Below are 15,306 nucleotides of genomic sequence, written 5' to 3' on the forward strand. Positions count from 1 at the left end.
TATGCTCCACGAAGAAAGCTAAATAAATGTCTTTGGTCGCTGAGTCAATTAGACTAAGCCCATTTCGGAGTAACCTGGCTAACTCCACATCTCCATCCCACTTTTGTATTGTACCCATCAGATATCCACTTTACAAGAAGCCAAATTTGGAAGTTGGCTAGGCGGACATCAATCAGAACAGGCAGGAACATACTAAAAGCGCCCTCTCAGCGGCTGGCACACTAACTATAACAGTGTGTGGTTAGCTATTACGTTAGATTCAGCCTGTAAAATGGGCTTCTGTCTCGGAGAAAACAAACAAAAACAACAAAGACGCGCGCAGCACAAAAGCACTGTGACAGCCTCTCTGGCAACGAGCACCATCAGAGGACACTTGTAGAAAGGCAGAAGCCATTTTTTCTATGCAATTATCTCAGGACCTTCTCTGTACCTAGTTTCAGCGCACCCCAAAGGAATCCCCTTTCTGAATCTACTCAAACCAGACAGACGTGCAAGAAGACTCCCTGTTTAAATTAAGGTTAAGGCTGAACACATTCCTGAGTAAAGATAACCCAGCTCATTTACCAACCCACCAGGGGAGCTACCAAGAGGTCAGGACCAGTAACCCGTTGAATCATGACGCATCAGACTGCCACACAGGAGACCACCTCCCGGCGAATAACATCCCTGTCGTTAGACTCAGTCAGACCTGAGATCAGTGGCTGCTCTGAGGTAACACTCATCTACATGACAGCCGCTGAAATTAAATCATAATCACAGCAACATTACCTGTGTGATGCAGTATGTCCTTCACAACAGTCCCCCCCGTCCCCCCACCCCAGAGTTTAGCAAAATAAAAGTCTGTGAGAAGACTTCACCAAACCCACAAGGCAGCTGGTGGCCTCACCTTTGTACACTCAGTCTATTCTTGTTTCTGTGCACCTACAAGGGAATGTGGGGGCAGAAATCATACTTGACATTGCTGGACTGCCACAAGCGAGTAAGCAGTGTGAGTAGACCCACCTCTTCTTCTGTCGGCGTATGAACCTCAGTCTTAGCTGGTACCACGTTTCACTGGTCTCCTCTCGGTCGCTGCCTCTTGCTCCCAGTCCTTGTTCAAACCTGCCTTCAAGCGGGGAAAGAGAGAACAGTAAGGTACTGCATCAAAAGCTGGGTCTGAGGTGGGGGGTGGGGGGCATTTATCAGTCTGACTAACATGGGTTTGGGTCAGCTACTCACAGACTGAGATGGACTGACCGCAACGGTCACCTCTGGGTCGGGAAAGACGACAACCAGGTTCAGAGACATTCTGTTTCCATGGGGTTACGTAGGCCCGCAAGTGTTCAAAGCTCAGCACCACCTTGGGCACTCTGCTCCGGTCCATAGACGTCATTTAAATCACGGACAGTTCTGGGCTTCTGAATCAGAACTTAGCACGAGGACCGGGACGCCCTTTCCAGACGGAGACATTTACTGGGCGGACAGCGCAAACCAACACACACCCCAGAAAGCCGAACTTAGGCTCGTCGGGGAAGGCGCGGGGGCTCAGGGCAGAGTACGGACAGACGGCGGGGTTGGGAATTCACTTCAACCTTATTACTTATTATTTAGGGTCGCAGGCTGAGTATCTGCACAAGCATTTTTTCAGCACCGTGCAGATGAAAAAGTGGCTCCATTAAACACATGTAATTGATCAACCACCGGTCTCTGCAACCAGTTCCGAGCTCCGGCAGTACCACAGTCCTTCTGTCCTGCTTACCTGGTGTGGCGACAAGACACCCTTCCTGCCATGCAGCCATTAAAGCCTGCCGCTGAACACACAGGCCGGGTAGATGAGCTCGTCTCAGCGTCATAGGGGGGTTGTCTCAGCCTGGGCTCAAAGCTAGGCAGATAGCTGAGGGATTTTACTTTTAACTTGCGCGTCGGCGTCGACGCGACTGTCAAACGTTGTCCTTTCAAAGTAGAGATCTTAAAGACAGTTGGGTTTAATGTTGCCTGAGTCGAAATGCGTGCGGAGAGAAGGATGACACGGGTGTATTCAGTTTGATGATCGAGCTCTCCAGGGGACCTTGATGTTATTGATTTGAAATGTGTATCAAAGTGGGAGTTTCATTTGAATCTCTTCAGCAGAAACTTGAGGGGGATATATGAATATTGCAGCATGTTAGCTACTTTGGAGATTAACAATGTCTTTGGTGTGTAGACATGACGGTTAGCCTCGTTGGTGTCCCAGTACTTGCATATTTCCATTCTTGAAATGCACTGGGAGCGAATTGAGTCAAATAATGCATTTTAAGACTACTGGACTTTGTGGACTCTTTTACTGTGAAAAGAGGCATCTACAAAATTACCCATCTGTTCAATGACTGAGAACTATTGTATGAACTAGATGTCAAGTACACCAGGCTATATGCCTTACAAAGCGAGCACGGTTTGGTTTATCCGTAATACTGATTGAAACAATATTATGAAGTATCGTCCTGCGAATACTTGTAACTTTCTGGAAAGCGCAGGCGCAGAAAGACGCTCGTGAATAAGCAGAACATATAACTTGTTTCTCGACTAAACACAGCTGAAATTACACTTCAGAGGCAACGACAGACAATGAGATGTCTCTATTGTAGCCTCTGTCCACCCCAAACGTCATAGTAATTGCTGAATAATAATGCTATCACAAGTCTGGTTCCACAGCTAAAAACATTCTCTTCCGCATTGTTGTCGGTCATCCAGACCACCTCGAGCAGAATGCACTTGAACAGAAAGAATGTCAAAATAAAAGCGCAAAAAGAGTCATATTCGCAAACATCGACGTACGAAACTACACAAAATATAATTCGAAAGTGTTCTGTATTAGGTAATATTGTTCAAACTACTGCTTCGATGTGTCGGTGTAAGGTAAGAAGTTAGTTGTCTAGAAAAAAACTGCCGACCCCCCTTTCGGAGAGAATGAGCCCACGCCCTCAACTTCAACTCCGAGCTACAGTAAAAAATCATCACCTCAACGAGGTATAATAAAGCTTAAGCTATTTGTTCTAAATCCCTTAACCAGTCGAAACCGCTTTTGTAAAATACGTTTCCTATAATCCCATATGTTCAAGTACAAAGATATGAAATGGTGTCCATGTTTCTCTTACCTCGGCTTTCTAGGAATCACACACTGAGTTTCAAATCCCACTAAAAAGTGAAACTTCTTTTCCCAAATCTGGAAGAGGCAGGCAGTGACGTCAGAGTTCGAAATTCCAACAGCAGAGTCAGTTGAGATATTTGCCCATGTAAGGCATTATACAGTATGTTGTATTTACAAACGCTCTTCCTCTTCTTATCGGGTATTTGTATGGTTGTGCAAACTTTGTAAAACCCTCAAATTAGTCATCATGAGCATGGCTTAAAAAGCAACTATCCATAAAAATTATAAAATGAGGGAAAACCAGGTGTTTTAGGCTTAATTACATAAATCCTGGTCTTCGTTTTGACAGTTTAAAAAAAAAGTGCTATATTGTTGCAAAAGTCATATAAGTCTAGATGTTTTGCCCCTAATGGTTCACCTCTACCGTTGAAATTCGAGATTCTTAGGCACCTTGCAAAAGTGCTCCATTGTTATCAGGAGGTGGGTTGTCATACCCTTGAAATTGTAGTGGTTGGTACAGCGTAAATTGTCTGCACGCTTTCACCAAAGATCCCGCTCTTGCTACTTAGTAACATCCGATCTGCAACCTAGATCCGCTAGCACAGAACGTTCCCATAACGTTATGTTAAGGTTTTCCTTTGGTTCGGAGAATTTTTTTTTTACATAACTTTCTGGAAATGCATTTTTATATCAACCAAAGGACAAGCTTCAGAAAATTTAGATATTCCTGAACCTTTAATTGAAGTAAAAAAAAAAAAAAAGTGAGATATATATTTTTCCCCAAAACATGTGTGCTACAATTATTGGCACTCATAGAAATTCTACGTAAAATTTAACAGTGTATTCCCATTCATATTTTATGATTTGTAGATCACCTGAGTGATTAGGAACACTTAAATAGTAAGCTATGGCTTCCTGTTTCACTGGGGTATAAATATGAAGTGACACTCATACCAAATACCCATAGTCACACATCACTATGGGACAGACCCAAGAATACAGTAATGATGTGCGACAAAATGTTGAGCTGTAAAAATCAAGAAATGACTAAAAGAAAATAGTGCAACAGTTAGAAATGGCCATTTCCACTATCAGGGCAATAATTAAAAAGTTTAAAGCAACTGGAAATGTTAATAATGGACCTGGAAGAGGACATATGTCTCTATTGAACACACGCAAAGTGAAGAAGATAGTTCAAGTGGCCAAAGAATCTCCAAGGATCAAAGCTGGAGAATTGTAGACATTTATTGGATCTTGGAGTCAGAAAGTCTCCAAAACTACAATCAGGCCACTACGTGAACACAAGTTCTTTGGGAGGGTTGCCATAAAAAAGCCTGTGCTGTCATCAAATAACAAACTCGAGTGCCTACAGAGCAGTAAGGCCTCTTGGGAATTTGTGATATACTGGCAAAATACCACAGCTAAGCGCTGTGTCCAAGAACTCCACATTGCATCATGCCTAAGGACAGCTCTTAGCCGTGGTATATCAGTTATATACCACACCCCCCTCATGCATGATTGCTTACTTATAAAGCTAGTGATTTGAATCCTAAATGCTGATTGGCTGATAGCGAAGGATAGTTTCCACTGTAGCAGTGCAGAGAGGCAAGAGAGCTTGATTAGCATCACACACACAGACACAAACACACACATACTCAAGAAACCAAAATGTACTGCTACATTGATAAAAAGTAGCTATATTGTTCAGCAAGACAATTTTACAGCATAAAAAACTCTGGAGATTAAATACTTAAAATAATTTAATTGGCAACATTGAATATAGCGGCCTATGTTATTGGGCAAACTACAAGTGAGTTCTTTAACCATAGTAATTGTTTTGACCAGGAGATCTGAGCTACAGAAATGGGTTGAAGGTGTAACCCTTTACAGTCTAAACATTTTATCTACCAGCCAAATTCATATTTATTATTTCCCCCACCCACAACTTTTCACAAGAATGCAATTTTTTATGTGAACAGGTTGGGTGAATGTTGAAATTGGGTCAAGAGTTAGGAGAACTTTATCCTTCTCTGTGTTTAAAGAGGTAGGCCACTTACAGAAAATAATAAATATTGCGCTTAATCTGACAAATACAATTTTACATTATTTTAAGACCTAGCCTGGGAAGTTGTACTGTTAAACTAAATAATGAATGTGTTATCTTGACAAATTATTTTCAGTTATATCACTAATACACTATAGCTAAGCCTATACATACAAATTAAAGAATATAGAAATTAGTTTACTATCTTGTTAAACTGTCGTATTTACTAAACAGTAGAACTAAACTGAGCCATAAACTGACACCCTTGAGAACTGATTCACTTTTTGTTTTCATTTATTACAATTCCCTGTCATTCTAACCTCATTCACTTTTGACATTTGTGAGTACGGCCTACACACTAACCTACAACGTTGTCTAGTTTCACCTTCACCACATGTTTGCCATGCAAATCAGTTTGTTTGCATTTTCTGGATTTAATGCAAATCGTCATAACTGTACTAAGTATTTGGATTTGTTGAATGTCTAACTATTAACACGATAGTGACAATATAATGCTGTAATGTTTAGGTACTGTGCTTAAAGGTTTGCATACCCTTGGAGAATTGGTAATATATGTACCATTTGTAAAGAAAACCTGAGTGAGCAGGCAAAACACATGTCTTTTATTTCTTATGGGATTCACAATCAACTGCAGGCCATAACAGAATGGCACAATCATAAAAACAAAACATGGCAAAAAAGAAAAAAATGAACTGACCCCTGTTCAAAAGTCTGCATAGCCTTAGTTCTTAATATTGTGTGTTGCCCCCCTTAGGGTCATTGTCGTGCTGGAAAGTCCAAGAGCGTCCCATGCGCAGCTTTCGTGCAGAAGAATGCAAATTGTCTGCCAGCATTTTCTGATAACATGCTGCATTCATCTTGCCATAAATTTTCACAAACATGAGTGAGCCACCACCATGTGTCACAGTGGGGATGGTATTATGTTCACTATAGGCCTTGTTGACCCCTCTATAAACATGGCACTCATGGTTGTGACCATAAAGCTCTTCTTTGGTCTCGTCACTCCAAATTACAGTGTGCCAGAAGCAGTGAGGCGTGTCAAGGTGTTGTCGGGCATATTGTAACTGGATGTTTTTGTGGCATTGGCACAGTAAAGGCTTCTTTCTGGCAACTCGACCATGCAGCTCATTTTTGTTCAAGTATCGTCATATTGTGCTCCTTGAAACAACCACACCGTCTTTTTCCAGAGCAGCCTGTATTTCTCCTGATGTTACCTGTGGGGCTTTCTATGTGCCCTGAACAAATCTTCCTGCAGTTTTGGCTGAAATCTTTCTTGGTCTACCTGACCTTGGCTTGGTATCAAGAGATCCCTGAATTTTCCCCTTCTTAACAAGTGATTGAACAGTACTGACTGGCATTTGCAAGGCTTTTGATATTTTTTTATATCCTTTTCCAACTTTATAAAGTTCCATTACATTGTTACGCAGGTCTTTTAACATTTCTTTTTTGCTCCCATGGCTCAGTATCTAGCCTGCTCAGTGCATCCATGTGAGAGCTGAGATTCATTGACTGTTTAAACACAGACATTAATTTAAAAAGCCACAGGTGTGGGAAATTCACCTTTAATTGCCATTTTCACCTTTGTGTGTCACCTTGTGTGTCTGTAACAAGACCAAACATTCAAGGGTATGTAAACTTTTGATCAGGGCCAATTGGGTGATTTCTGTTATCATTATGATTTGGAGCCAAAAAACTATGTGATAATAAATGGCTTCATATGATCACTATCCTTAAATAAAAGACAGGGTTTTTTGCATGATCAGTCATATTTTCAAAATCAATCCAAAATTGCAGAATTTCTGCCAGGGTATGCAAACATATGGGCACAATTGTAATTTAGTCAGTCTGCATTCACACAAGTAGCCCAATTCTGATTAATTAATTAAACTGATTGGTCGTTTGACTGGTCAAAAGACTCATTAGTGGGGGGGCACCACTGTTTAAATGCACCTTTTGAGTCTCAAATTGAATTTCATTCCATACATAGGATACTATTACTATTCTGAATTCGTACTGGATCTATCTTTATTTTCATACATTTGTCTTCAGACCAGGGGTCCTTTTTTTCATTATGTTTCTTTCAGTGCTGAAATGATTGGTCAAATGAATTTGTCTGCCAGTGTAAATGTAGCCACAGCGCACTACATTAGCCAGCTCTGCCTACACAACGACAGCTAGGCCACTGGAGGAGAGCCTCAAAATAGATTCCACTATTATAATCCGGTGAGGCAAACATGGGCGGTTTTGGCGAATCCACAAACTACACATACATACACTCTCCACGCTTGCTTTCTCCGTCTGAAGATCGTAACAGTCTTTGTTGCATGTGGATTTGCCAAAACCACCAAGACGTTTCCCCTGGCGTCACCAGAGATACTTTCTGGGACCCCGTTGGCTACCACTTTTAGGACGGGATCGTTAAAGTGTTGTTAAGCGTCAGCCTCAACGAGGGCCTTTCTCTTGTCTGCAGGGATGGCTATACATAGATTAGCCCCTCGTCTCACCCTAATCATAGACAAACACCAAACTAAATTATAATCTAAAAACCCTTTGGAGATAATGAAGGGCTCCCACAATCCCATACGGTATTCTAACACTGGTTCATAACCCTACATACTCATACTTAGCCTTGCGGAGACCTGCAATAATCCTGCATATCCTGTCTATATTCCCCAAAAGCCATATGTACACAGTTCTTCAGAGCCTTGCAATAGATATACACAGCCCTATATAGCCCTTCAATAGCCATACATAGACCGATATACCCTTACATAGCCCTTCAATAGCCCTACGTAGCCTTTTATAGCCCTACGAAGCTATATATAGCCCTTCAGTAGTTCAGATAAAATGGTGATGCATCATTCCCAGTGTAACACTGTCTGACTCAGTCCGACAGTTATAACTTCAGAAAAACACAATGCTGACTTTTGGTGGTCTTATCATTCTCTGTTTCTGTTAACGGACAACAAAGAATTTCCATATTACATGTGTAATATGAGTGAAGAAATCCAACTCTGTCAGCAGCAGTGTCCTTCCATTCGGGACTGATTCTCAAAGACTGACACAGAGAAGTAGAAAGAAAAATAAGCGGTGTGTCAGTAATGACTTTGCACTCACACGCACGCACACGCATGCACAGGCACGCACACGCACACACAGGCACGCACACGCAACACACAGCCCCACACGCGTTCTTCGCAAACTGAAATCTACGAATGAGTGTTTCACAAATAAAAAAATAAGTACTGTGTCCCTGTCCTGTCATTCTGCCAGTGACTCAGAGGTGTTCCCGGCACAGAGAGACATGCATGCAACAGTTGTAGACAACTGGATGGTTTCACCAAAAAAAGTGTATAGTTTCGTGTTGTGATGTTTGTTTTGTTGTTCTGTTGTATTCTTGCAGTACCTTGGCCACGGTCCTCACAGAGATGGTGACCAGTATCAAATAATTATATTTAACACATGTCAGCACAAAATATGGCAAAAATATTGCATTGGGCGGTCCCTGGCAGAACCGGGCATTCATTTCAGGCTGTCCCGTGTACCTCTGGAAACGCTTTGAACATTGTTACGTTGCTTGTTCGAAATAACTTAAACTTTGAGATCGTATTTAAAAAGTTTAGTGTAACTAAATGGGCGAAGGTTGAAAACAATACCTGATTTTCTCTTAGCATTTTCTCAGCTTGTCTGTGGTGCAGCAAGGATGGGACAGCTTCTTAGGGCTTCTACGACTGATTACCTTGTGCTGCCTGGGAGCCGTTTGTAAACTACTTTTCACACCATGCCTGAATAAGCCATGAGAACATCAGCTGAAGATCAAGCGTGCAGATAAACCCAAAAGATTGCAGACTGGTTTTTTTTGCAGTTCGTTTCCAGGCCCCTGGATCCCCCTAATGGTTGGTTCAGGTCCCCAGGGCCAACTCACTGGAAAGGTAATCTCATTTGTTATGTGTGACAGCTTATTTTACAAGTCTGCTTCACTGGCAGTTTTCCTAATGGGCCCGCTAGTCCTGCAGATGTACAATCTTAATTTGAGCCAGTTTGTCACAGCGGGAAAATAATCCTGCAGCAACAGACATTTTTAATTCCTACGTGGATTATAATTAATGGACTTTTTTTTTACATAGGGTTGGAGGTGTCATCCATTAGGAAAAATCATGTCAGAAAATGTACAGTGTTAAATGCAAACTTCAGAACCTTTAATGCACTAGAAAGGAGCCTTTCCTGCCATGCAGGAAAATATGGGCAAAAATAGGATGTAAATTGATTTGAGAAATAAGTTATTCACTAGGTCATTACAGCATGTGGGTAGAATAGGCAGAGGGACATCAGCGATGAAGCTTTTAAAATTGCAAGCTACTATAGTGGTAAAGAAAAGGCTTTTCAACAGTACGTTCCACAATATATTGCATTGTGAGAGTCAAAGAAGTGCAAGGGTCAGACAAGGCTGCATCAACAAAAGGGGATGTTTTAATGCTTAGTCCCAGGGCAATCACCAGGTGCAGGGTATAGCCGTGGGTGTAGGTACAGTATGTTTGTGTGTTGAATGAAGCCCTCTGAATTTAAAGCATCTAAAAACTCTGTCGCTGTGGCATCTGCCTGATTATCTACATGTAATCTACATTAAAATCACCTGAGATGACTTCAGACATTGAGAGAAATCAGCTTAGAAAGTGGTGACATGATCTTAGGTGGTCTGCAGCACTAACTGGTGTCTCTGCGGTGTAGATATGGCATGTTGGGGGACAAGTGTTTGATATGAATGTCTGATCTAAGGTGTGAAGAACCGTCACATCCAATTCTTCAGGATCTATTGCCGTGTACCACAAAAGACCGTCATCACAGGAAACTGAAACATGTGCCCACACACACACACACACGCACGCACACGCACACACAACTACACCAGATGTGAAAGTGGTCTGGCAACAGAGATAGAGGGAAAACATACAATTTGAATTAAAAACATAATTGTTATTTGAAATCTTTTATCAAGCAGTACGATCAAAGCAGAACATAATTTTTTGAACTGTGAGTCAGTACAGTTTGCATTACCGTGCATGCGTGTGTGACATTTCTATCAGCGGGTGCCATAAGGTGAACATTTCAAGTATCGGATATCCTGTTATAGTTCACGTCTGCTACAATGTTGCCTGATCCTCTAGCTGCACCACATCCTCTATGTACCTCACACACACTACCAAAGACACCCTATCAAAAGACAAAGCCCCACAAAAACCTCCCTCACCAATTCCTGTCAGAGAGAGTCGTCAGTTACACTTAACAAAGAGGCTTGGCAAGGTGTCATTTGTTAGCCTACGTGCTAAGGTCTGGCTAACATTCTCCTCTTGGCCTCGTCCCCTTTGGGAAACAGGAAAACATCGACCTGGATAAATGAAGGTCAAATACATTAAAATATGACCACGTATTTTGTTCATTTTTGTGCATAGTCAACATCTGCTATTTATAATAAATACAGACAGGAAGTGGAACAGCCAATCACAAGGAAGTGTTGAAGAAACCCTGCTCCATTCAGTCCTTGAGCAAACTGAGTTTTTCCATGAGTGAGTGAGAATTCTACGTTTTTTTCCCCCTCATGCATCTTTTAAAATGTCAAAGAGCCACAATATGTTTTTGGGATATGTAAGGGGATGAGATGGCCATCTCTGGCATGTTTCTGATCTAAATTATGCAGTCATACATCACTGGTCCTGCAAGGCCAGATTCTCCATGTTCATACCTACAGTATTCTAAATCTGGAACATGAATGATCAGAAGTCTGTAAATGATTCATTAGTACATGAATTGTTATCAGGCTGTAGTCAACCTAAATTCAATGAAACAGCCTGGACGAAAGGGGAGATTCTGAGAGTGTGCTGTGAAGCAGTCAGCCAGTCTGCGAAGCCTTGTACGTACTGTAACAAAGTGTTGACCTGTGTTCATAATAACGATAAATGATAGTTTAACAGACGCTTTTGTCCAAAGCACGTTGCAGTCATCTGTGTGCACATTTCACTGGTGTGTCCCAAAAACCCCCAGTTCACCCGAACACATTGATGCAAACTCAGTCAAAGGAGATGATCGACATTGAAGCCCTGCCGTGTCATAGACACATTGGCTGGATGCTAAATGCCTCCCTATTCCCTATAAAACCGACTTCCTCTGACCGGGCCCATATATATATATATGTCTATATATATGTCTATATATATGTCAATATATATGTCTATATATGTCTATATATATATCTATATATATGTCTATATATATATGTCTATATATATGGCAATATGGTCTAGAACACCAACATCTGACACTGACCGCAGGGGAGGATGACTCCTACATGAGGCGGAAGACACGCGGCCCAGCGACAAAAAATGTCACCCTAAAGGCACTAATCAAACAACTCCAGATCTAGATATAGACCTCAGATAACGCTAATGAATTCTAATTCTAATGTTTCACTATGTAAATATTCATTAATAAGGCAGAGTGAGCCGATCCCAGCCTACAGCAATAGATGGTTTTCAGAATTCCTGCAAAAAAAAAACAGGCCGGGATCAGTCGTGGATCAGTACTAATGCGATTCACAGTAACTTTTGAAGGGATTTCTCTTTCAAATATCAGTGTTTGTAGACCTTGAATCTGTTTTACTTGGTTATGACTTTTGTGGGATTTAATGAATTTAAGTTAAGGTCATTTCTTAAATAGGTTTTTGTTTTTCTGTAAAATAAACATTTGCCTACCTAGATCTAAATGTTATGTGAACTGTGCTTCTACGTGCTTTTAGGATTCAGGTTAATAAGGATTTGGGTTAAATATGGCCCAATTCGTATCAAATTCTGTGAGAGTGAAAGGCGCTTATGATGTGTTTAGGAAGGTTTTGGTTTGAAAGATGATTACAATGAGAGGAAAAAGCACCATCCCAACATGATTATGATGTCAAGGATAATTTTTTCAAATGGTCGAAACCGATGATGGTTTAAAAACATACAACCCTGTTTCAAAAAGTTGGGGTGTAAATGCAAATAAAAACAGAATGCAATAATGTGCAAATAATGTATCCCTATATTTAATTGAAAATAGTACAAAGACTGAAAACTGAGAAATGTACTGTTTTTGGAAAATAAATGCCCATTAAGAATTGATGCCAGCAACACATTTCAACAGGGGTATGTTTACCAGTGTTGCATCACCTCTTCTTTAACAATACTTTGTAAGTGTTTGGGCTGTAACTGAGGCGACCAATTGCTGTAATTTTGAAAGTGAAAGGTATTCCCATTCTTGCTTGATATAGAATTTCAGCTGCTCAAAAGTTTGGGGTCTCCTTTTGTCATATTTTTCATTTCGTAATGCGACAAATGTTTGGCGTCTGGACTGCAGACAGGCCAGTTTAGCACTCAGACTCTTTTACTATGGAGCCATGCTGTTGTAATACATGCTTAATGTGGCATGGCATTGTCTTGCTGAAATAAGCAAGGCATTCACTGAAAAAGATGTCTGAATAATAGCGTATGTTGCTCCAAAACCTGTATATATTGTTCAGCATTAATGGTACCTTCACAGATGTGCAAGTCACCCATGCCATGTGCACTAATGCACCTCCATACCATCACGGATGCTGGCTTTTGAACTGTGTGCTGATAAGAAGCCAGATGGTCCCTCTCCTTCTTAGTCAGGAGGAAGCAGCGTTTATTATTCCCAAAAACTATCTACAATTTTGATTCGTCAGACCACAGGACAGTTTTCCACTTTGCCTCAGTCCATCTTAAATGGACTTGGACCCAGAGAAGACGCCGGCGGTTGTGGATCATGTTTATAAATAATTTTTTTGCATGGTAGAGTTTTAAATTGCATTTGTGGATGCAGCGACGTACTGTGTTCACAGCCAATGGTCTTCGGAAGTGTACCTGAGCCCATACAGTGATTTCACTGGAATGATCTTTTAATACCCAATCGTGTTACTGCCTTGTTGCTAGTTGACCTAATTAGTTGTGTGATATTCCACCAGGTTTAGTTTTTTAGCATTACACAACTTTTCCAGTCTTTTGTTGACTCTGTCATCTTTTTTTAAATGTATTTGCTGGCATCAAATTCAAAGTGGGCATATATTTTCCAGGGAACAATAAAATGTCTCAGTTTCAACAATTGATATGTTGGCTTTGTACTATTATCTGTTGAATATAGGGTTTACATGACTTGCACACCATTGCATTCTGTTATTTACATTTGGTTTAGTGTCCCAACCTTTTTGGAAACAGGGTTGTAGTTAGACAGGTTTTCTACTGGGTATTTAGCAGTTTTGGATATGATGGGGTGGAATTGGTCCAGTCAACATAACTTGACCATGAAAAATGCTCTTATGACGTGTTTAAAGATTTGATAAAGCAGAAGGTTTGGGACGAGATCAGAGGCCTGATAACATCATAAGAAACAGATAGACAGGACTGAAAATTACTGAAAATCTGGCAATTTCAGATTTGTTGACTACTGGTGGGAAATTCCTTGTTCTGATTTTCTATCAGCGTCATTAACGCCAGGGGTATGGGTTCGATTCCCTTGGGGAGCTAGTATGGAAAATATATAAAAATGTATAGACACAGCTCTGCATGAGGGAGGTGCATCTGTATTTACGTCTCTCTGTCTACCTCCCCTTCCTCTCACTTTCTCTCTACCTGTCTTTTTCTCTCTCCACTTCTCTTTATACCATCCCCCTATTTACTGCTCAGTGCATCTCTACCTGTCTTTATACTGTCCCCCTATTTACTGCTCAGTGCATCTCTACCTGTCTTTATACTGTCCCCCTATTTACTGCTCAGTGCATCTCTACCTGTCTTTATACTGTCCCCCTATACACTGCTCAGTGCATCTCTACCTGTCTTTATACTGTCCCCCTATTTACTGCTCAGTGCATCTCTACCTGTCTTTATACTGTCCCCCTATTTACTGCTCAGTGCATCTCTACCTGTCTTTATACTGTCCCCCTATACACTGCTCAGTGCATCTCTACCTGTCTTTATACTTTCCTTCTATATACTGCTCTGGTCATCTCTACCTTCTCCACATCTTCTTTTCTCTCACTTTGCTTTTTATTTTCTTTCTCTTTCTGTCTTTCTCTCTCTATGATTGTCTCTCTGTTTTAGACAGCCTACTTCCTCTTGGATCCTCACATAGGTCGCACTCTGACCTGACATTGCCCTACTGTCCTGTCAGCAGACAGACTTGGGTTATTCCCTGAGATGAGGTAACCCCTGTAGTCACTACACACAGAAGTTACAATAGATGACGAAAGCTTTCACAGTCAGATCACAGTCACTAAAAACCCGCCAGTCAGACACTCAGAATGATGTCACAGGATCAGAGACATTATCCTACAGAGAAAATATGTTTGAAATCCAAGGATGAAATCAGGTAAGGAAATGAAAGAATCAACTACAGTGGCACCTCTACACTGATCGGGACGTGTGAACAGAACATGTGAAGGCTACCCAGGAGAGAACAGAGTAGACAGCTGAACCACTGTCATTACCACTGTTACTCCCCTCTCATTAATGGTCAGCTCTTGTACACGTTACCTGTTACTCCATCACCTATATTACACTTTCATCACTTGTGCTGTAACAACCCCTGTGTTACAACCTCGGTTACATTATCAGCTCAGTTATACCATTCACTTTGTTAGACCGTCACCTCTGTTACAGCATCACCTCTGTTAGACTGTCACCTCTGTTACACCGTCACCTCTGTTACACTGTCACCTCTGTTACACCGTCACCTCTGTTACACCGTCACCTCTGTTACACCGTCACCTCTGTTACATCATAACCTCTGTTATACTTTTGACCTCGTTTGTCTCACACTGCAGTCACAGGTCTTCGGGATCTAATCCTCTCAGGAAAGTACCCTTGTCTTCTCTCCGCATGTTACTCGCACACACACACACACACACACATATATGTACATACGCACACACCTCAGGGACACATCGAGGGAGTGGTGGTTTCTCTTTCTGTCTCCCTTTCCCTCATTCTGTGTTTCCCCGTCTTTCTCCTATTTTCTCTCTCTCATTCACTTCCTTATGTTTCTCTCTCTGTCTCAATCGCTCAAGTTTCCATTTAGTTTAAGGGGTTTGGCT

At 41.3% G+C, this 15,306-nt stretch overlaps 1 protein-coding gene across 4 annotated transcripts in view; it reads right to left on the minus strand.

The window, feature by feature from the left end:
- The window catches only part of lpp (LIM domain containing preferred translocation partner in lipoma), a 170,343-nt gene extending 167,082 nt beyond the window's left edge, over positions 1-3,261 (minus strand). The window contains exons 1-2 of one of the 4 annotated variants that reach the window (XM_010871259.4): positions 3,114-3,261; positions 1,003-1,101 (exon numbers count right to left, since the gene is read on the minus strand). Coding sequence is in view for 1 of the 4 variants with exons in the window: in XM_020049139.3 (XP_019904698.2) it covers positions 1,003-1,105; positions 1,219-1,372 (257 nt within the window). In the remaining 3 variants the exon portion in view is untranslated. Of the gene's footprint in view, positions 1-1,002; positions 1,106-1,218; positions 3,012-3,113 lie in introns of those variants that run through there. The other 3 variants (XM_010871258.5, XM_020049139.3, XM_034293675.1) reach the window with 3 other exon arrangements.
- Positions 3,262-15,306: the final 12,045 nt, after the last annotated feature.

This window comes from Esox lucius, chromosome 8, assembly GCF_011004845.1.
Source record: "Esox lucius isolate fEsoLuc1 chromosome 8, fEsoLuc1.pri, whole genome shotgun sequence".
NCBI classification, from domain to species: Eukaryota; Metazoa; Chordata; class Actinopteri; order Esociformes; family Esocidae; genus Esox; species Esox lucius.